The sequence below is a fragment of the Neovison vison genome, chromosome 7 (genome assembly GCF_020171115.1).
Source record: "Neovison vison isolate M4711 chromosome 7, ASM_NN_V1, whole genome shotgun sequence".
Lineage (NCBI taxonomy): Eukaryota > Metazoa > Chordata > Mammalia > Carnivora > Mustelidae > Neogale > Neogale vison.
Window position 1 is genome coordinate 17,412,623 of NC_058097.1, and position 23,549 is coordinate 17,436,171.

General features: G+C 45.0%; 1 protein-coding gene across 7 annotated transcripts in view; it reads right to left on the bottom strand.

Annotated features, from left to right (window-relative positions):
- The window catches only part of SLC7A6 (solute carrier family 7 member 6), a 38,209-nt gene that overhangs the window by 2,513 nt on the left and 12,147 nt on the right, over positions 1-23,549 (bottom strand). For 4 of the 7 annotated variants that reach the window (XM_044255868.1, XM_044255869.1, XM_044255870.1 and 1 more), the window contains 7 exons: positions 12,574-12,699; positions 10,555-10,699; positions 9,767-9,890; positions 9,458-9,561; positions 5,872-5,968; positions 3,805-3,954; positions 3,389-3,700 (listed from right to left, as the gene is read on the bottom strand). In XM_044255868.1, coding sequence (XP_044111803.1) covers positions 3,389-3,700; positions 3,805-3,954; positions 5,872-5,968; positions 9,458-9,561; positions 9,767-9,890; positions 10,555-10,699; positions 12,574-12,699 — 1,058 coding nt within the window. Of the gene's footprint in view, positions 1-576; positions 3,067-3,388; positions 3,701-3,804; positions 3,955-5,871; positions 5,969-9,457; positions 9,562-9,766; positions 9,891-10,554; positions 10,700-12,573; positions 12,700-23,549 lie in introns of those variants that run through there. The other 3 variants (XM_044255874.1, XM_044255873.1, XR_006385451.1) reach the window with 2 other exon arrangements.

Genomic DNA, 23,549 nt, shown 5'->3' on the forward strand with positions numbered 1-23,549 from the left:
TGTCCCATAGAACCTTGTGCAAAGATGGGTATGTTCTATATCTACACTGTGTAGTAGTAACCACTAGCCACATGTGGCTCAGCTCTTGAGAAGTTCACCTGAGGCATCAGATTTTTTATTTTAACTAGCTACAGGTGGCTAGTAGTTACTATACTGGACAGCACAGGTCTGGGAAAACAATACACAGACCCTTTTGATTCAAAATGTGCTTTCTTGCCATGTGCCACAGACTCACTATCATGTACACAGGGGTATGTCTTCTCACACCTTTTAAGATTTCATATTCTTCCATCCTGCCTCCACCCATTCTTCACTATGTATTCATTTTGAGGGTCTTTACCTACTTTATTTCCTATTCACGTTAAACCATCCTAAGTGGTTAAATTCTGTGTGTTCACATACTCAGGCTCTACTCTTGTGGCTAGAAAACCAACAAACTATTGATTTACCATCCTAACTATCCACAAAGGTACAATTCAGTGTTGCAAGCAACAGGCAGCAATTTATATGTATAATACTAGTCATCTCAGTCTCCTGTAGGCATAGAAACAAAGGATTAAAAACCACTCCGTGCCATTATAATGTGCTCACTGCTGTTTATGTACTCATTAAGGTTTGCCAACATTAAAGGGCTGACAATCTCATACTGTACCTACTGCAAAGAGATTAGCACACCAGGAGAAGGATTGAAGGAGACGAACAACAAAGACCTTGCAGAAATTTAATTCCACCATGAAGCTTGACTGCTGTAGGGAGTCTCTGGCTTCCCTCCCACAGAAGGGTTCCTGGGTGAAGTCTGTATCCAGCACAGAGGGGAAGAATGCAGTTGCCATCCAGTAATGAGAGGGGGATGACATGGCTCACTAAGCTTGTGCTGGGGCACTTAGGGTGTGAGGCCCATGCTTCCCCCAGGAGCCACAAGTTCCTGGGATTAGCTGGTCATTTACTTCAGGGGAGAAAGCTAAAACCTGGGTCAGGGATCCTTAAGACAAGCACACTCTGCTTAAAGGATTAGCTCGAGAGGATCCCTGGGATAGGTGCCATCTTGGCTCAGACAGGAGTCATGTTTACGTACTCTAGGCAAGTCAACCTTTGCATAAGACTCCCTGTTGCCAGAAAGGAATTTGCTGTGCAAATCCCCAACCCATGACAGTAGGAATGTCCCCTCATTTTCTCATCCATGCATGCCCTAAACCGAAGGCAGCTGTCCTCATGCTCCCCTAAATTGTCTTTATTAAACAAGTATGGCCAAGGTTGCTCCCCTGGCTGCAACTGAGGCCACTTGAAAGAAAAGAATGGTCAGAAAGGGAGATTGCCTCATAGTTCTTGTCTTTACCAGTGACCAGTTCTAAAATGAAAGGATAAGATGTCCAGGCATGGAGTTAGCCAAGTCAGCAGGTTCCTCTGGACCCAGGATGACAGTATCTGGAAGCATCACAGGACAGCTGTATAGTCCACTGCAACCGTGGCTGCCCATGAGGGAACATCCATGAGGCCAAGCCTACTCTGGCCTGACCTGGATGCTAAAAGCACACCCTGAGCACCAGAATTAGTTGCTTCCAATCATGCAGTCTGCTGAGGAGCCAGATTGAGGTTGAAGCAGCTTTGTCCCCCAAAGTCTTCTCTGATCTCCACAAGGAGAAAATAGAAGTCCACACAAGTACCAAGCTCTTCCTGAGACTACAGGCCCATCAGACCTCCAGCAAGGGGAGGCAGACAGGACAGGAATGCACTATCCTGATGATCCACACCAAGACAGTTCAGAGTGTAAACAAAGCCCAGTGCTGGGGACAGAAAAGGAGGATGCAGCCTGGTGTGAGGTTTTTGGAAGAGGGCAATGACCACTTCTAGCACCAAGGTGGGCTCGCGTGGGTCTGCACAGCAGTCCCTCACACCAGCCCTTATAGACAGAAACAAGCTATTTGGTGGCTTGAGTCCATGAGATGTTCTCTAAGCCATTGATGGCTGAGAGAATTCAGGTAATCCACTTGAATTCTAAAACAGTTTATGTCCTCCTAAAGGTCATACCAGGAACCAGAGGTTTACCTTCTATCATCTAGAATAAAGATCTGAGGTCTCAAGTAAAATAAGGGATTATCCTTCAAAATAGCAGAGTTTCAGACTTCTGACTCATGAATTTTTTCATTTGTCCTTGCTGATTTGAGCTAGGTGCTTATATAATCTGTGACCTACTGACTAAAATATAACCAATACACGAGTAAAAAAAAAAAATCTTTAAAGTTCATCTTTGCAGCTAAGACTCAACAGAAGACTGTGCTAAAACCAAGCAAAAAAAATCTGTGGTCAGAGGCTGACCCACACCAGCACACAGAGACACCTCTAAGGGCAGAGGGACTCGGGAGTATTTTGAGTTTTTAAGCACAATCAGCTTATTGCATCCTGAAGATGAATGAACACCAGTGCTATGCCAGAACTGGTGTCCTGGACTAAATAATGTCCATAAATAATGAAATACAGCTGTCTTCCTAGGGAAAGATCTTGAGTCAGAAGAAGAAATGGTAGCATGTTAGGCCTCTAGAGTCAGGTGTTTGGACCTGATCAGAGGAAACCTTCCCATAAAGCAGCCCCTTTGTAGAGGCTCCTGATTCAAACCTCAAATAACAAATTCCGAACCACCAGCCACATCTATTAACCTAGCACTCCCTCTTCCCTCAGTACAGTTGCCCAAGTGTTTGGTAAGCTATACTGACTCAACCAGGAATAAAACTAAACTATTCCCCACCACCACCCTCTATGTAAAGTTCCCACTTTCAGGCTGGCCTTGGACCCTGAGTCTCCTCCCACAGCTTACCAATGAGAGTGACTGCCAGAGCAGGCCATCAGCCCTGAGTCCCCCTTATATAATGTGGGCCACCAGACTCCTTTAGGACAAGAGGGTTAGGCCTGCAGTCTTGTCATCTGGACTTTGGTGGCTGGCCTTCCAGGCCTCAAGGGACATCACATCTGGCCTCTAGTCCGTTTTCCTCTCAACCTTTTTCTCTTCTGCTACATCAAGCTCAGTCAGGACACAAAAGCAAAGCTTCTGGGTGACTCTGGTGACAGCAGCTAAATGAAAATAGAGAACAGAATTCAGCAAGCTGACAGCTACAACTTCAATATGAACACCCCAAAGTTGATTAAAGCATATCTGTGGTTCCCTCCCACCTGTCGCCTGGGTATACTGCACCAGGCTTTGCCTCTTACCACCAGCAACCATCACTGTCCTTCCTTCATGCCCAACCAGAAAGTGATGCATGACTCCTCATCTTCCCACATGGATTGCACTTTAATAAGGGAGTGTCTTAAGCCAAAAATAGGACTCTAAAGTTAGAACTAAAGTGCTCATGTCAAGATCAAAAGGGAAGAAGTCATGTGGAGCAACCAGGTCTCATGGTCTCCAGCATATCACTAGTATAAAGGAAGCTGTTAGCCACCACTCCCACCTCTGCATGCATCTGTGCGCACGCACGTACACAACACACACGCGCGCCATGAGTAATGGGCAAAGAAGCTCACCCAGGACATTCCGAATAAGGACTGGCCTCTGGGACTCAGGCAAGTAAACACCCACGAAGTAGACAGGAATCCCAGAGAGGGCAATCCCGATGCCAATGAGGGAATTGATGGTGTCACTGTATAGCGGCACAATCACCAGAAACAAGGAGCATATGCAGAACACGATGGGAAAAAACAGGCTCAACTGAAATGGAGAGAGGTGAGATATTAGGTAAAGTGCTATGGGGAACATGAAGTCACGTTGGGGAGATGGCCCACCCCCCCCCCAGCCTGTCTAGAGTCACTGACCTTGAGAGGCCGGGGTCGCTCGGGCTCCTTCCAGCGAAGATAGAGCTGTCCAGCAACAGATAGGCCCACAAAGAACCAATAGCTAAAGCTGAAGTAGTTGATGAGCAGGAAAACATCTTCCACGGTGAGGTAGATGAGTGTCATGGTACACTGGAGGGGAAGGAGGAGCGGGCATTGTCACCACCAGGCCATTCCAGGATACTCCAAACACCCAGCAATCAGTACCAGGTCTGCTGCTCACTGCTGATTTAGCTTAGCAGGTCACCTCCAGTTATTTTCATTGACCCCTTGGCATCAGATAGGTCTAACCACTGTATTAACCTTCAGAGTGGCATGTCTCCCTCTCCTATTGAGGGCTCTTCCTATACACAATGCCTCCCTTCTTTTTGCAAACACTTTAATAAACAAGCCAGACTCCTTTCCCCTTCTGATGGCAGAGTGAGGTCCTCCTCACTTTGATGCATCAACCTCAGTATGAACCACATTGCCATCTGGATACCATTACTCCCGAGTCTCAACTACCTGGCATACAAACGGAATCAATGCCTCCAGAACCATCTCACTGTCCTGGGGTCTTTGAAATGCAGATTGACAAAATGGATCTATACCCCTGATAAGACAGGTATGACAGAATTTGCCCTCTGGAACAAGAGTCCTAGAAGACAGAAATCGGGGACTACATCCTGTGACATGGTCAGATTTACTTAATCTTCAAGAATATGGAGTTCCCCCCACCTAGTCTTTTCACCTAGATTACCAATAAAGGATTTAAAACAAAAAGGACCCATTCTGGGGAAAGAAGAGGGACTGTATTGGAAAAACAGGGGCAGAAGATGATTAAAAGACAAGATGTCAGATCTCCCCTAAATTTATAAATTCAGTGTGATTCCAATGAATATACTGAGAGGATTTTTGTTATTTTGACAAAATAACAAAGTTCATAAGGACAAACACAAACACGGAATAATTGCCAGGAAAATTCCAGGGGTAAGAAGAAACTAATGAAGTATCATCAGTCCCTCTTTAAATTTCTCAGTACAAAGCTAAATAATGAAACTTGACACTGACAGGAAGGGTTGAGCTGATGATGACTATGTAAGGGGTATATAATTATACTTGGCATATATGAAGCACTATCTACTATATATAAATCTATGATATGCAGGGGCACCTGGCTGTCTCCTCAGTGGAGCATGTGACTCTTGATCTCAGGGTTGTGAGTTCAAGCCCCATTTTGTGTGTAGAGATTACTTAAAAATAAAATCTTTTAAAAAAGAAATCTATATAAAGTCTATAATATGAAAAGAAGTCCCTGGGTAGTTGGTATACAACTGGCTTGGCTTTTTAAAATGATTTGATTAAAGGGGCACCTGGGTGGCTCAGTGAGTTAAACCTCTGCCTTTGGCTCAGGTCATGATCTCAGGGATCCTGGGATTGAGCCCCGCGTCAGGCTCTCTGCTAGCAGGGAGCCTGCTTCCCCCTCTCTCTGCCTGCCTCTCTGTCTACTTGGATCTCTCTCTCTGTCAAAATATCTCTCTCTGTTAAGTAAAATCTTTAATTTTAAAAAATGATATAATTAAAATTAACAAAAAAAAAAGGAGGGGCACCTACTTGGCTCAGTCAGGGGAACACAGGACTCTTAATATCAGGGTCATGAGTTCAAATCCCATGTAGGGCATGGAGCCTAGTTAAGAAAAATTCAGGGATGCCTGGGTGGCTCCCTCAGTTAAGCATCCAACTCTTGATTTTGGCTCAGTCATGATCTTAGGGACATGAGATCAAGCTCTATATCGGGCTCTGTACTCAGTATAGGGATTCTCTCTCACTGCCCCTCCCCCTGCTTACACTCTCTAAATAAACAAATAAAATCTTTTGAAAATAATAAAATAAATTTTACAAATTTATTTTTATATTCTTTTGTACCATTTGCCTTCTCTCATATGTTTTATATTTTTAGAAACACCGAGTGTCTGGGAAAATACCTTAAGAAGCTACTATACTTCCTACCGACAGTTATAAAGTCAGCAAGGGTACCACAGTTCTCCACACTCCCCCAGCAGAGCTTACATTGAACAGTAAAGCAGGGATGGGTGTAAAACGCTCAATGTGGATCATGGACAGAACATCAGGGAGGTGGCCCTCACGGGAGCCCACGAAGAACAACCTAGAAGGATAAGAAGTGTGTCAGGATGATCCTTTCACTAGGCCATGTAGCCACACTCCTCACTTCACAAACTAGGCTTAGAACTCCACCAAAACACAGGAGGCAGTCCTCTCAGAGGAGGATCCCATGTACTGTATGCATGCCCAACCCCCACCCTCACCCCTCAACTTTTACCCATAGATGTCTCCAACCTCCAACCATGGGTACTTTCAGTGTTAACCAAGAATGTCCTACCTCTCTCTTGGCCATGGACACCCCTGAGCCCCTCAGCCATGAAACCCACCATCACCCAGTGGATGCCTCACCTTGCCATCACTCACTGCCACCCCAGTCTATTCCATCAGGGGTACCCTCCTCTACCACCTCACAGATTTCACACTTTACACAATGGCTTTTTAAAGAAGGGCAGCAAGCCTTCCGTGCTCTCTGTATACCTTCCCTGAGCTCCTGATACAGGATAGGCCAGGACAAGCCTGGGCCTCAGAGACAACCCAGGCTTCCTCTCTGTCCCCAAAGAGCCCTACCGTTTGAGAAATAGAGCAAGAGAGAAAGGAACTACCATCCAGTGTAGACAGCATCATCATGGAGCATAAAGCACTCACCAGCCTGGGGTTAAGCTGGGGGAACAAAAAACTTCACAAGAGATGACATCTGGGCTGGGAAGAAACTGGAGTTTGCCAGAAGGTGAGCAGATGGGTGGAAAACAGCATAGGCAACAGCAAAAGAGGCGTGAAGGAGTGAAAGAGGATGACCTCCTGAGGTTGGTACTAGAATGCCTGCAGTCCCAGGTTAAGGTATGTGAGGAAACAGCTAAGAAGACCCTGCAGCTGAGGCCATGCTGTGGAGTCTGAACAAACAATGAAAGTCTGCTATGGCTCTGAAGTAAAGGCTTGACAGCATTTAGTAGAGACTCTGGTGGCATCAAGGAAGCCAATTAAAGCAGGGAGAGACTAGCGGACAGGGAGGAGGCCAGATAAGAAAGTAATCTGTGGGGTGCCTGGGTGGCATAGTCAGTTAAGCCTCTCAACTCCTGATCTGGGCTCAGGTCATGATCTTAGGGTCAGGGGCTCCAGCCCCGTGTCATACTTCGTGCTCAGCACAGAGTCTTCTTGGGACTCTAGCCTTCTGCCCCTCCCCCTACCTCTCAAATAAATAAATCTTTAAAAAAGGTTATCTGTGATAACTGTCCCATAAGAGAGGAGACCTGAATGAGGGTAGACACCCTGGCTGAAGAGAAAACAAGACAGATGTGACCACCTCAATCAAATCTGGTGATCCTTTGCATGTACATGTGTATATATGTGTGTGTGCGCATGCAAGTACATGTTGGAACTGGAAAAAGAGGGTGAACACCAAGGGAAAAATAAAGAGGCCAAGCAAGGAGAACTGATAGCACACGGCATCACAGCTAAAGACAAAGCACAAGTGGAGGGCACTGAGATACTTGTGAGCCACCCAGATGGAGCCACAGGAGTTGATGAGACCATCTGGAAAGGTCACAGGGCTAGATAGTAGGAGTTGGCCCACATAGGTTAATAATCTATACTGGGAAGAGAAGAAATACAGTAGAGGGGATGCTGGAAGGGGACTGTGTGCAGGTGCAGCAAAAGTGTCTAGTATAAAGCCAGAGATAACTACATAGGTAATAAAGAAAAAGTGAGAAGTTAACAAACAATTGTGAATTACCTCTACATCACCGTAGTCCCCTTACTTGCTGGTCCAGACTCTTACTCTCAGAATCCCCTATCCCCACTCCCACCCTGTCAATGCCACAACAGAGCTGAATGAGGTTAAAAAGCACCTATCAGGGACGCCTGGGTGGCGCAGTTGGTTAAACGACTGCCTCCGGCTCAGGGCGTGATCCTGGAGTCCCGGGATCGAGTCCCACATCAGGCTCCCAGCTCCATGGGGAGTCTGCTTCGCTCTCTGACCTTCTCCTCGCTCATTCTCTCTCTCACTGTCTCTCTCTCTCAAATAAATAAAATAAAATCTTAAAAAAAAAAAATTAAAAAAATATATATATATATTAAAAAAAGCACCTATCATGCAAGTATTTTAAGAAGATTGACAGAGCCAGCTGGAATGTCTTGGGAATCAGTAAGGGTCAGTCTATGGGAAACACCATCTTTGGGTGCAGTAACTTATGAAGTGTCACATCCGGGGCACCTGGGTGGCTCAGTGGGTTGAGCCTCTGCCTTCGGCTCGGGTCATGATCTCAGGGTCCTGGGATGGAGCCCCACATCAGGCTCTCTGTTCAACGGGGAGCCAGCTTCCCTATCTCTCTCTGCCTGCCTCTCTGCCTACTTATGGTCTCTCTCCCTGTCAAATAAGTAAATACAATCTTTAAAAAAAAAAAAAAGACTCACATCAAGTGCAACCTTAGCCGTACCAGGTTGAAGTAAGGGAAGAAGACACCACACTGTTTTCCAAGACTTTGATCTATTACTCTGGTTACCCTAGGGAGGCCCCAAGTACATGGACTGTGGTGTCAAAACCAGTAAGAAGAATAAATAGGACAAAAATTATTTCTTTTATTAATTCATCCTCTTACCTGTTCATGTAGAAAATTATTGAATGCCTACTATACTTCCAGCCCTAGGGACAGCAACATTTATATGGTGAGTGAAAGAGAAATCAGGAAAGAAGCCTTCCTCTCAAATATCAGAGTGTCACAAAGTCACAGGAATAGTTTCAGAAGTAGAGGGCCATAAGCATCACTTGCTTCAGGGGTCCAATAGGATAAGGACTAAAAGCAGGCTAAGAAGGAGGTCATAGGTCCACTTAATAATATTTTTTAGGTAGTAGAAGTCAAAGTATAATGGCTAGAAAAATGAGTGTCAGTCAAAATGCAGACCATTCCCTCCAGAAGTGTGTCCAGTAAGGAGGGAGATGAGAAAAGCTGTTTTGTGACTTCACTAAGACGAGATGAGAGAAGCTTGTGCAGAGCGGGCTCCTACTGAACATCTACCAAAGAGAAGAGCCAAGTGATGAAGCAAAGTGCTAAGAGTGGGTAGTGCTGGGGCCCCAAAACCAGGTAGCACAGTCAGCCTGGAAAAGCAGAACTGTTCCTTTCTCTGAAATAGGAAGGACAAATGCTCTTATAAATAAGTCTCTACAGAGAGGAGAACAGAGCCTACCTGTCAGCTTCAGTGATTTCTGTGAAGCGAGGGGCAGAGTCACCCTGTACCAATACCTGGTCCACAACAAGTGATCACTAAGATTCTTATCTACACCAAGCTATAACCTTGCTCCCCTCTACCTCTAACCAATCTGTCATCACCTCAAATGGAACTGTGAGCTTCAAGCATACAGATGTCTGCACAAAGGCCAGCATATGCACGCACACAAGTGTACACACACACACACACACACACACACACCCTCTGTACATCCAAGAGAAAAAGGGAAAGAAGGGCTCTTACGGGCTCACCTAGAGCCTCAGAAGATTAACTACTGCAGTCTGTTATTGGTAAAGCAGGAACACATTACCTTGATGAAGCAAAGATAGATGCATTGAGGCCCCCAAAGCAGGACAGGGCAACAGCAATGGGAATGGTCCAGCTGAACAAGCCAAATGTCTGGTCAGCAAATGTCTGGGGACAGAGCACAGAAGTCACTCAGCACAGGAGAGGGTTTCATAAGCCTCCTGTACCTATGCTATGTCAGGACAAACACTGTCACTGCCAAGCAGCCCACCTTCTGTCCTAGATCCACCATCTCACTCTGCAGAGCTGGAGGGGCTTCAGAAAGAGATTGAGCCATTCAGTATAATAAGATGACAAGCAAATGGAGACTCACCACAGCCACAGCATCACTGTCAAGGACATCTGAAATGCTCAGCACTGTATAATAGGCCACGTTGGTTAGGATATAGATGAGCGTCACAATTGGCATGGAAATCCCAATGGCCAGGGGCAAATTTCTGTCAGGAGAAGTGAGATAGGACTACCTAGAATCAACTCTCCTTGGAGTCAAGGTTCACCCAGGGATTTTTCTTTAATAGTTCCCTGGCTCTAAGTCTTTGAGGCAGGCTCCTCTTTCCCACATGGTCAGGGTGGGTACGAATCCCATGCTCCTTTCAGCTGAGAAACAGAGAGAGAGAGAGACAGACAGACAGACAGACAGACACCGACCCTTCTCTGTGAAGATAGCTGGGGCTCAATATGTGATCCGTGCCACAACAGGACCAATCGGTCCCACGGAAAGAGGAGCAGTGTCCTCCAGGGACTGGCGGCCATGCTGGGAGGCTGATGGGCCAGAATAAGCTTCCAGCTCCCCAGGCTTCAAAGCCAGCACCAGAGTATGAGGTTCTAACACCTTAGCTCCAGCTGGGTCAGCTAGTGCCCACTGGCGGATCTCTCCCAGAGCAAAACCTTGCGGATCTCCAATGTAAACCCAAGGGTGAAGAGGCTTTCCCACCTTCTCTCATCCAAACCTGGCCCCTAATCTCTCTGAGCTAGAGAAGGAGGAGTAGGGAGAAGAAGGGATGAGAGAAAGAGAAAGGGGAGGGAAAAGAGCAAGTGTGCCCACTCTATCAGCAGGAGTTCCAGCCAAGTTGGGGAGTGAGAGTGTGATCCCACCGTTACCTTTCTGGGTTTTTGATTTCTTCGGTTACAAAATTAAGGGTGTCCCAACCTGAGTAAGAGAAGAGGGCAGAGTAGAGGGCGAGAGAGAGGTCTCCCATGTCCCAGGAGGAACCCTCAAAGGCGTCCTGAAAGTGCTCAGAGTGTCCTGTGCGGGCAAAGGCAGGGGAAGGGGTTCAGTGGGAAGGAAGAGGAAGAAGAAGGAGAGGAGAGTTAGAAGGTATGAGCAGAGGAGAAAGAACAGGGAGAAGCAGTAAGAAAGAGGAAGCGAAAATGGGGAAAAAGAAAAGAGGGTCAAGAAAAGAAGGGAAAAGCAAGCAGGCAGAGGGAAGAAAACAAAAAAACACAATTTAATATTCAAAGAACTACCACCAGCTCTCCCCGTACTTTATCACCCCACCCATTCCCTCAAGAAACTGCATATTCCTCTAGCACAACTACGCAATCTCCGAAAAACAAAGACATTCCTGGCTGCCTTCTGAAATGATAACGCCTTTTCCAGAAAAGCTCTAATGTAGTTCCAAGTGACCTCACAGTAGGCCAGAGCTCTTCTTCCTATTTTTAGAAAGAGCCCTGTTTCACATAAAGGAGGCACTTTTAACTAATAATTAGGCCTTCCTGTGGAACTGTCTGTTGTGGCCAAAACCACTACATAATTTGGTCACATAGTTTTCTCGTTCTCAGAAGAGAACTCTGTTGCTCTGCTTGTAGGGGCTACAGTTGCCTGTGGCAGGAAATCACAGGCTATGTAAGAACTGGGGTCCTCACTATGCCTGGGGTAGGCCTGAGCCACTTTCACTCTTGGAGAGCCAGCCTAGGCACCTGTCATTCTCCTTAGAGGCCTCTGGAGACCACACATTTGAAAGCCAAGGGAGTAGCACCTGCCTTCCCAGAAGAGAGACCTTCTGGACATCCTGGAGGTTTTTAACAAGATCCAGACTTATAAGGAAGCCTGCCATTACCCCCTGCAAAAAGTAGAATTGTTCTTTCAATGTGTCAAAAAGGGCTGGGTAGGCAGCAGGAGAAGGGAAAATAGAGGTTTTCGTGCCCCAGGTGTGCCAGTCATCATACACAGCAGTGGTTTTCTAAGGCACAGATCTTGATAGGAGGATAACTCAGCTACCCTCTTTGACCCCAAGATGATCTTGAGACTCAAAAACACTGAAGCGGCTGGCTGTACTAGGCACATGTGCACAAAGGACCAGCTGCCAAGGCACTTAAAAACAGAGCTTTCTGAACTCCAAAACCATCTTGTGTTTAATCCAATGGATCTGAGTTTGGGGGAGGCGGCGGTGAGGTGTCTCCGCTCTCCCTGGTAAATGTAAACAAAGTTGAGTTTAGAGACATACAATCTAGAGAGCAACAGAGATCTCCCTGGCCAAAGATACCTCAAGACTTCCCTTAATGCTCAGGAGACTTGTCTACCCTCACTGCTACTCTGATTCAGGAATGAAAAGCTTTCTAAAGCCAACATGCAGGAAAGCCAGTACCAACTTCATACTATTTTAATATTTTGCTGAGAGTTAACTTTAAGACTGAATGTTAAATAAAAGCAAATCCAGATAAAGAGTAAAGGCTACAAAATAACCACTCATCCTATACTCCATCTAACCCCACACACACACACCTTCCCACTCCTCTCAAGGACCGCCAAGTCTTTCTACTCACTGCCTGGCAGTCACAATCCAAAAACAGGGCCAACCAGGGCTCACTCTATCCCCATCAGTTACATTTATGACCCAATTACACAAGATCCAGGTTTCAAAAACTCCTGGGCTCCCAGCTGCCTTTTTGCAATGTTCCTAGCCTCCACAAAGGGAAAGCAGCCCTGAGGGAGAGACTGACTCATGTTTAGTTGGCCAAGCCAACCTGGCCCAAGAAGCCCAGGAACAGATGTCTTGCTCTCCCTGACAGTCTACTATATACACAGAAAGAGCTTATCAGTAAAGCCAAGATTCCCCATGTCCTCCTTATGAAATTAGGCAATCATCCACCCTCCTTCCCAGCCCAGGCCCATCTTACCCTGGCACAGTTTAACGAGGCCCATGATAATGATGGCAATGAGTGCTAGGACCTTGGCATAAGTGAACGTGTCCTGAACACGTGTGCCCCACTTGACATAAGCACAGTTCACAAATGTCAGCAGGCCTAGAAGAAAAAAATGTAACATCACTGGCAGGCTGGAGTTGAGGCCACAGTGATCCAATCTCTTCTGATAGAGAGCATCGCTTCTGTCCCTGCCTAAAGCAAAGGGGCCAATGGATCAATCAGAACCAGAAGAACAGGCAATGGAGAGGCATCCATGATCTGCCCATCACTGGTGACAAAACACAAAAGCATGCATTAACACATACACATAAATTCTGACATCCAGAATCACTTTTGGGGAAAAGCCCCTAGGCCCAGGAATGATGGACTTCACCCACTTTTTCCCACTCAAACTCCCAAGGTTCCAAACCATCCAAGGCACAAAATATTTCCATGGCCACAAGAGAGGCCTAAATTGAATGCAGGTGGCAAGTCACCTAGGAATTACAGAGATAATGTTTTGTATATAAATACATGACGGTTTCACATACATCCTCTCAATTAATTCCCATAACCCAAAAATATACACATTCTTACTCTTGTTTTATAGATGAGGAAACTGTGGCTGAGGGAGGCCAACCATCATTCCTTAGCTTATAAGGGCCTCCCCCAAATCCCCTTCCATTTCTATTCAAACCTCCCAATTCTCAGTGAGGTCCATGGAGAAGCGAGCTTACTTGAGCATTCCCCAGGCTCCTGCCTACACTACTGGCTTTATTTCCAGTTCCTTGCGGACCACAGTGATATCTGGGCCCTGTGATGAGGGTCTCAGCGCCTTACCCTTGTTAAACAAGGAATGTTTTGACCCACCAGGAGGACACAAGAACAGAATACAGAATACAAGGGCCTCCATAATGACACTACCAAGTACTGCCCTAAGCCTCCAAAAAAACAGAAAAATTTTTTTAAAGATTTATTTATTTATTTATTTATTTATTTGACAGACAGAGATCACAAGTAGGCAGAGAGGCAGGCAGAGAGAGAGAGAGGAAGGGAAGCAGGCTCCCCGCCAAGCAGAGATCCTAACGTGGGACTCGATCTCAGGACCCTGAGATGATAAGCCGAGCCGAAGGCAGAGGCATTAACCCACTGAGCCACCCAGTCGCCCCAAAACAGAACTTTTATATGAAAGTTCTCAAACATTATTACAAAATCTTTTGGGCTCATCCTTTAAGCCACCTCTGTCTACTCCTACCCATTTTGCACTCTCTTCAGCCAGAGACTCTCTCCTTACTGATGCCATATATACACTTAAAAGAAATGTCCTTTACTCCTCATGCCGCCACAGCCAACAGTGACTCCCACTTACAAGGTCTAGTTCAGTCACTACTTCCCCTGTAAAACCTTCCCCAAATATACCAGCCAGCCCCTCACTGAGCTCTCTCCCCCTGAACCCTACAGACTCCCACTTCACAGCACAGGTTAGTATCTATGCTATACTCATGTGGACACCTATCTCAAGAAGGTCCTCCCTTGGGCATTTGTGTGGTACTTCCCCAAGACCACCACAGTTATGGGGCGGGGAGAGACAGACAAAAGCATATTGTTTTACTAACTTACTGCCAAGCAAAGAGGGGAAATGATGAACCCTGGTTGGAATCAAGAGGGTGATGACTTTCACTTAACCACCGATTCCGTAAAGCAAGGCAACTGTCAGAAAGCTGACATTCCTCCACTCAAATGGGAGGAGAGCCTAGAGCCTGTGGAAATAAACATGGTGCCTAAACAGGCTCCATGGTACTTTAAGAGCTTTCATTCACTGGAAAGCCTGGGTGGCTCAGTTGGTTAAGCTTCTGCCTTCAGCTCAGGTCATGATCGAGCCCCGCATCAGGCTCCTTGCTCCTTGCCCCCCCACCCACCCAACTCAGAGAAGCAGGAGAAGCCTGCCTCTCCCTGTGCCTGCTGCTCCCCCTGCTTGTGTTCCCTCTCTCTCTCTCTCTTTCTCTCTCTCTCTCTGTGTCAAATAAATAAATAAATAAAAGTTTGAAAAGTTTCACTCAGTAGTACTCTGGCAAATGACACAGGTGCTCACTAGTCAGTCAGGAGTGGGAGCAAAGTCAAATGGGAGGGAAGGCCAAAGGAATGCATACTGCTGCCCTGCTAATCAGAGCTCGCTGTGTGGAGCTAAGCCTACATCAGCTAGCATAAGGATTACCTAGTTAACAGCCATAGTAATCCACAGACCCCTGTGCAATACAGTAAGCATATTTTGAGGTAACCTCTAGGCCTCTGCTCCCCCTTACCTGTCATGGCTGATCACCCAAACTAAGCCCATTCAATTGCCTTTCCCAGGAACAAAGACTGGGGTATCAAGAGACTGAATCTATCAAACAGTAGCAGAATTGGGAGATACAGCAAGTCAAAGTCACATTCAGGCCCTTTTAATAGAGGAACAAAAACCACAAGAAAACAGAGGAAGGAAGCAGGACTATGAAAAGCAGCAGAAGTGAGTACAGCTTGTGAGAAAAAAGACTAACAGAGAAAGAGAAATACATAGAAGACAGAGGTGGAGAGACGAGAGACAGAGATAAAGATAGAGAAGGGACAAAAAGAAAGGGAGACAAAAAGATGGACACACACATGAAGAGATTATTTCACAATACCCTGGCTAGACTCACTGTGCTTCTGCCTTGTAGCAACAAGATGGGGGAGAGAAGCAGACATAATCCTCAGCCCCGCTAGCGGCACTCCCTCTCACTTCTCCTCTTTCTCCTTCCCTCCATCCTGCTACAGATTTCCCCCTGGCTTGCTCCTCTTGGCACAGGAGTAAATACTGCACACAGTGGCAATTCCATGACTCTGCCAATAAGTAAAAGAGGGCAGCACCTCATGGAAGTCTCTGCAGAGCCCATTCTGAATGACAGTTGGAAAAATACAAAAGAGCCTGTCACAGTGGTTGCCTCTGGGGAAGAAGACCAAAGCTCTGGAGAGGGAGAGAGACTTTTTCCACTATTTTATACTCTGAATAGTATTTTATACTATTTTACACTCTGAATTATTTACCATGCACATGTGCTTCTTCCTCAGTAAAAATTAAACTGCTTAATCTAAAGCAATGTGCAGCCAAGAGCAAGGCCAGGAGTAGGGTGAGGTGAGGAGGGCGCCTGGTGCACAAAATTTAAGGAAACACTCACTTTCAGGACCATTTGGAGAACCTGAGAGTGAGTGTATCCTTAAATACTGCCCCAGGAGTCTTGCTTGCTTCATTTACTCTCAGCTCTGCCAGAGAACAGAGAGCTCCAAAAACAGTCTACCAGCAGAAGCCAAGTCCCCTGAGTGTTTTCCTGATTCTAATCAAGAAACATTTCACCATCTGATCCCCACCCCTCCAAACCTCCTCAAATTCCATCGCCATCCAGGACCACAGATTCTATCAGAGCTCAAGCACAAGGCTGGGCCTGAAAGGCCACGTGCTCATAACTATAACTTCCAAGTCTTTCCTCCGCTCTTGATCTCATTTCCTAGCTGGGAAGTCTGCACCACTGAGTTGGGGGCGGGGGCAGAGGGGGTCCCCTGTGAGGGTCTTCAAGTTCTGGAGGCATGATGCTAGGAAAGGAGTACTCACATAGCAAATCCACACCCAACCCCAAAGCAGAAACAAATCTGCAAAGTCTCTCTGTGGCAAAAACTGCTAGTTATCTTCTAATATCTGTTCCTCCATTTTTCCTTAGTAATACAAATTTTAGCTAAAGTGTGGGCTACCTAAATTAAAACTGACATTTACCAGCCTCTCTTGCAGGCAGGTACGACTAAATGACTTAAGTTCTTGTTCCAGGGAGGTAATCAAAGTTTTATACAAATAAGACCTCAGGAAGTCTCTTTGAAGGGTGGAGCATGCCTTTCTTTGTCCTTCCTGTCAGCCACAGTGCAGACTTGACAGCTAGAGCTTGAGTAGCCACCTTGGACCACCAGCTAGAAGTCACGTGCTGAGGATGGCAGAGCAGTAAGGCAGAAGGAAGAAACCAGGCTCCCTGAAAAATTATGAAGTCACCCTACCAGCCCCATACTGTCTACCTTTAATATGTGAGAGAAACAAACTTCAACATATTTGAGCCATGCTGCTTTCAGTTTTCAGGTGTTTGAAACCCAAATTAATCCTGGATAATATACGCACCCTAAGACCAAACTGTGCCTCTCATATTCTCTTTCTGATGAGGAGATCACTTGGCAATTCACAGCTATAGTGACAGTTGTGCTGACAGTCCAGGCTCCCTTTCCCACAGCAACAGGGAGGAAGAAACCCTTCCAATTCCTCCCACAAACAAGCTGGGTGTTACTAAGGGGAACTTAAGGACAAAGGAATGCAATCCTTAACAACAATAGCAACAAGGTGGAAGAAGAAAAAAAGCTGGGGAGAGACATCTACAAGTATATTAGGAGAAAAATGTTCTACAACTGTCCAAACTGTTTTTTGTTTTTTTACAATTCAATTCCATTTTATTTTTTACTTTTATGTAAACACTACATTAGATGTAAAAGGTCTTTAAAAGATTGTTTTAAAGTCCAACTACCTACTTCTAAGTTTTCCTTTAAAAAAAAAATCCAGGGACGCCTGGGTGGCTCAGTGGGTTAAAGCCTCTGCCTTCAGCTCATGTCATGATCCCAGGGTCCTGGGATCGAGTCCCGCATCGGGCTCTCTGCTTGGCGGAGAGCCTGCTTTCTCCTCTCTCTCTGCCTGCCTCTCTGCCTCCTTGTGATTTCTGTCTGTCAAATAATAAATAAATAAATCTTTAAAAAATAAAATAAAATAAATCCATAGTAGTATTGATAAAGAGGGATCAAGTAAATGAAAACGGTGCAGAACAGAGATTTCATTATTTAAGTCCAGTGAAGTCTGAAAACTTTTCAGAACACCTATATAACCCCTCCAACACCTGGTTTGGCAGAACTCTAATTCTGTTTGAAAAAGTGCTTTTTTAAAAATGATGTCTTTGAAACATGCATAAATGTGTGTGGGACAGGAAGAATCCGTATCTGAATAGCTTCATAAAGTAGTTCTTTAAATTTGCAAAGCTAGTCCAGGAGAGGTAAATCCTTCCGAATGGAAATCCTGGAATCTGGAGCTCCCTCTTGGGATGCCACATGAGTATGTCAGGTATATGCCTCTTTAAGAATCTTCCTTGTTTTTAATTAAACAAATATACACATTTAGTCTTATTATCAAACCATTCGAGCTCTGTACAAGGGTAGACTCCAGGGTCTTTGAGACTATGGTAAAAAAGACCCAGTCCTTCTGAGTCATGTCACCTTCAGAACATGAGAGCTGTCGATCCAGAGCAACAACTGACCAAAGTAGGGAAGCATACCCTTCCTTCTCAGAACCCTGCCCAGGCCTGAGTCCAAGACAGCAAGAGACAACAGAAAGCTATTCAGGCATTACACAGTGTTTCTTCACTCCAGTCTCCCCTTTAGAAGTCTCCCTCCCCTGTCTCCTCCTGTTTCTGCTCCTCTCCACTGCCAGCCTTCCCAAACCAACCCTGGGGGTTGAGGGAAGTGGCATCTCAGCAGTAAGCAAGGCTCTGCTTTGATGCCAGTGTCAGTGCTGAGTGACTTCTATGTTGAAATCTTCACAGCAAATATTCTCGAATGACGTGTGTGAGCCTACACAACAGGCAGAATCCCACAAAGACAAACGGACTAAGAAAAATTGCCCTTCCACAATCAAATCAAGTACTGTTGGGCACCCGAGTTACCAAATAATACTGCTGGTCACCTGGTCAGAGAAGGGACCTATGGACCTCAAGAACTGCCATTTTCCCCTACCGCTCCATAAGTAAGAGCCTCTAAGCACACTGGGTCCAGTCGGCAGCCTGAGGCCCCACCCACCACAGAAGATTCCAAGCTTCCAGAACACATATGAATGGAACGTACTGTTAGGATAGAGTTTCTCAACTTCAGCACTGTTGACATTTGGGGAGCGTAAGTCTTAGCTGTGAGAGGCTGTCCTGTACTTTATAAGATGCTCAATAGTACCCCTGGCTTCTACCCAGTAGAAGATGCCAGTAGCACCCCTTCCAAGGAGGTGTGACAACCAAAAATGTCTCCAGACCTTGCCAAATGTTTTTGGGGGGGGAGGGGCAAACTCACCTCTGGTTGAAAACCACTGTTCTAGGATAATGAAGAACTAAGATACCCTGGAATTCAAAAAAGTTGCTAAGATCTGTCTGCCAGTATAACCTGGGAATAGGGTCAGAGGGCTGCTGGAAAGCCAGGATGTGAAAGAGAGATGTCTTCAAGGGCCAAGAAGGTAATGCAACTGAGCAAAGGCAAGAATGTCTGGGTATAAAACAAGAGGGAGTGGAGGGCTGTAGTAGACTGAAGAGTGTGTGCTCCTTTGAAGGGACCAACCAGGAGCACCTGGGTGGCTCAGCTGGTTCAGCATCTGCCTTTGGCTCTGCTTGGGTCATGATCTTGGTGTTCTGGGATCAGACCCAGTCAGGCTCCCTGCTTCTCCTTCTCCCTCTCCTCCTCCCCCTCACCATGCTCTCTTTCTCTCTCTGTCAAATAAATAAAATCTTAAAAACTTTTTAAAAAAATAAATAAAGGGAGGAACCATGACACAAAGGCAGCTAATTTTGTCAGGAAGGAATCTGGGCCCATGGTTGCCAGAACTTTTGATTTTTCAACAGAAAAGTCCTGGTTTTCAAATGCTGGCAAGTAATTCAAAATTGCTTACAACACTAGGACAAACAAATATATCTGTGGGTCAAGTTTCGCCCATAGGCCACCAGCTTGCAGCTCTGACCTGCAGTTGTTATATGAAGAATGTCTGGGCCCTTCCTTCTAGAATTAAACTTTGATTATCTAGCTTGCATGGCTATAATTTCCATAGACAGTCTTCCAAAAAACAACCTGGACTCTTCTTAATTTCAAGACTAACTCAATTTCCTATCTTACTGAAATTTCTCAGTGGATTCAGCACAGATTTTGTGGGTTTTACCCCTAATTATGACCTAACTGGTTTCTTCCAATTTTGTCTCTTAAGACCACTGCCACCCCTGCCCAAAGAGACTTCCTTCAGCACATGATGCATCAGCCCGATTCTTCACCCTAACTTACAAGAAGAAAAACAAGCTGAACCCTAAAGTCTTGTCAGTTAGGACAGGACATGTTTTTTGTTGTTGCTGTTCTGCATTTAAAGATTTTATTTGTTTCTTTGACAGAGATCACAAGTACGCAGAGAGAGGTGGGGAAGCAGCCTCTCTGCTGAGCAGAGAGCCTGATGCGGGGCTAGATCCCAGGACCCTGAGATCAGGACCTGAGCTGAAGGCAGAGGCTTAACCCACTGAGGCACCCAGGTGCTCCAGGACAGGACATGGTTTTATGATTTAAGCCCTTATCTGACAAGTTCTTACCTACAGGCATGCATTATGGAAAAGCCTGGGCTTCTGGGATAGGGGCTTGAAGGAATTCTGATGGTGAGTAATCTGGGTAAAAGCACACTTGAATGAAAGAAGTTACAGATACACCATGACTGCACTTCTAAGAGGTGAGGTCTCCCCTCCAATCAAAAGAACAGTTCTAGCCAAAAAAAAAAAAAAAAAAAAAGCAGTTCCTGGTATGGGAATGGGCTTTGTAAGGACAAAAGAACAAACACAATAGAAAAAATCATAAAGGAAAAAAGATTTCCCAAATAAAAATCTTCTGTACATGAAAATTATACATAGAGATGTCCTTTGACTTCGTTATCTTTGGAATTCACCCTAAGGCCATCACGAGAGCAACTGCACAGGCACTCTTAAGTGCTTAGGTAAAAGCACACCCTCACAAAACCTTCTAGAAGAAAACGGGATAGCACATGAAGAATCTTAAAACAATTTATTTCTTCAGACACAGGTATTTCTCCTGCATAATTAATTCTATCCTACAGAAAAAAGGTGCAGAAACTCTGAATCTTTATATACAAAGACTCCCACAGTAATATTGTTTATAATAATAATACAGAGCATTTATTCTATGCCAGACACAGAGAAGTACTGCATGTGTATTGATTCATTTATTCCTCATAACAATCCTTTTAGTAAGTACAAGTGATATTTCCACTTTCAAGTGAGAAGACCAAGGCAACAGTTTAATTCCTTCAAGGTAAACAGCTGGAAAAACAACTGGTAAAGCTAGAATCAGTCCTGGTCTGGCATGGGAGCCCATGATCTTAACCACTATACCACACTGCCAGGAAACTACTTCTGTGTCCCTAAACCATGTTTTTTAAGAATATTTGATGAAAGGGATTAAATATTAAAAATTTTTTTTAAGATTTTATTCATTTATTCGACAGAGAGAGATTACAAGTAGGCAGAGAGGCAGGTAGAGAGAGAAGGAGGAGGAAGCAGGCTCCCGGCTGAGCAGAGAGCCCGATGCAGGACTCGATCCCAGGACCCCGAGATCATGACCTGAGCCGAAGGCAGCAGCTTAACCCACTGAGCCACCCAGGCGCCCCAAATATTAAAATTTTTAAAGTATTATACAAACCAGGGAGAGTATGATCTCAAGAGTACTTTTTTTTAAAAAATGAGATAAGGGGCACTGGGTGGCTCAGTCGTTAAGCATTTGCCTTAGACTTGGGTCATGATCCTAGGGTCCTGGGATCGAGTTCTGCATCAGACTTCCTGCTCAGCAGGAAGCTTGCTTCTCCTTCCCACTCCCCCTGCTTGTGTTCCCTCTCTTGCTGTGTCTCTGTCAAATAAATAAATAAGGGGCGCCTGGGTGGCTCAGTGGGTTGGGCTCCTGCCTTCAGCTCAGGTCAGGATCTCAAGGTCCTAGGATCGAGCCCTGCATCAGGCTCTCTGCTTCCCCCTCTCTCTCTGCCTGCCTCTCTGCCTACTTGTGATCTCTCTGTTAAATAAATAAAAATCTTTTAAAAAACTAAATAACATCTTTAAAAAATGTATAAAAAATGAGATAAGCACAGAAAAAAAACATTAGAAGGTATTTCACACAATTAGTAGCAATAGTTCTCTGGGAGTTACAATTATGGGTGGAGATGCCTGGGTGGCTCAGTTGGTTAAGCATCTGCCTTCAGCTCAGGTCATGATCCCAGCATCTAGGGACTGAGTCCCACATGGGGCTCCTTGCTCAGTGGGGAGCCTGCTTCTCCCTCTGCCTACTGCTCCCGCTGCTTGTGCTCTCTCTCTAACAAATAAATAAATAAAAATCTTTTTAAAATAAATAATAAAATAATAAAAAAAATAATTATGGGTGATTTTTCTTTTCTCCATTTTTTTGTGTTTTCAAAGTGCCTATAATGTCTACGTATTACCTTCAAATAATAGTAATAATAATAAAAAGATGCTACTTTAAAAAATGTTTCTTTGAAGAACATTCCAAAAAACATGATGTACTAAACTTAAAAAGCAGAATATAAAGTTATATGCAAAGTATGATGCCAGTTCTATAAAAGAATGAAATGGAGACATGATTTAATTATTAAGGGTGTTCATCTTTTGGTGGTACATTATGGGTGATTTGAGGATAAGTTCATCTCCCTAATGAACACATTTCATAATCAGAAAATTCTTCTTTTTTTAGAAAACTCAGTCAGGCCAGAGTTCCCATGGTCAGACCCTAACACTGAGTACCCACCTTCTCCTGTCCTGGGGCTACATGTTGAGGGGTTCCCTTTAACATTTGTCTTTAACAAATTCCTTAAAGTCAGGAACCACAGTGTACCGTACAATCCTTTTTTGCTAACTCCAAGGTACTCTCAGTCTATTTTTAACACTGTGGATAAACTACATATACTGCCAAAGCTTTTGCAAGCAGAGATATGGAAAGAACAGAGTATAATTAAGTGCTCCTGGCAGCACAGAGCTAAGGAACACAGGGAATTCTGCGCCACTTCTCAGCTAAAACACTAGCCCTACAAGACTGGGTAAATTCATAGCAATCTTCTCTCCTTTTCAGCAATTTCACACAGAATCCCTCCTGACCACTTCACGAGAGAAAAAGGAAAATAAAGAGGGATCAACTGGGATCTCCTGGGTTCTGACCTGAGAAACCCAAATATAGGGCATCTGGGTAGCTCAGCTGGTTAAGTGTCTGTCTTTGGTTCAGGTCACAGTCCTGGGGTTCCTGGATTGAGTCCCACATCGGGCTTCCTGCTCAGCCGAGGGTCGGTTTCTCTCTCTAGGCTTCCCCCTGTTCATGATCTCCCTCCTTCTCTCTCTCCCTGTCTCTCTTGCACCCTCTTCCAAATAAATAAATAAATAAATAAAATCTTTTTTAAAAAAGAATCTTTTTTAAAGATTAAAAAAAAAAGATTAAAAGATTAAAAAAAGAAATCTTTTTTTTAAAAAAAAGAAAACTCAAACGCCAGTGAGAAAAAGCCATTTTGGTGTGGTGCCTGCTGCTTAGAATGGGCTGCAAAGAGTGGCAGTGGCAGGAAACAGTGGTCCTGTAGGCTGAGGGTAACACCTTGGGACCCCAACAGTCTAGAGAAGTCTCTTTCCTCAGACTCTAAACTGGTTTAAACTGGGAAGTAAAGCAACTTATTTTTGAGAAGCAGGATAAAGTCCTCAGCACTGATAGATTTTTCTGGGTTAAGTTACAACTAGTGATGTTGACTCCAATCAAAACATCTGATAAGACAAAAGTAAGACATGCACCAACCTGTCGCATAGACTGGGGAACAGAACTCTGGAAGAGTCAAGACAGAAGGAATGTGAGGCACCAAGAGTCACAAAAAAACTCAAACTTCTCTCATCCCTAACCTTTACCCTTACTTATCTCTCAGGGTTAAATGACTTTGGTGAGATTACTTCTTCAAAAGGTAAGATAGAGGGCGCCTGGGTGGCTCAGTCAGTTAAGCATCTGGGTCACGATCCCAGGGTCCAGCGATTGAGTCCCACATTGGCCCCCTCCTCAGCAGGGAATCTGCCTCTCCCTCTTCCTGTCCCTCTCCCACCATGCTC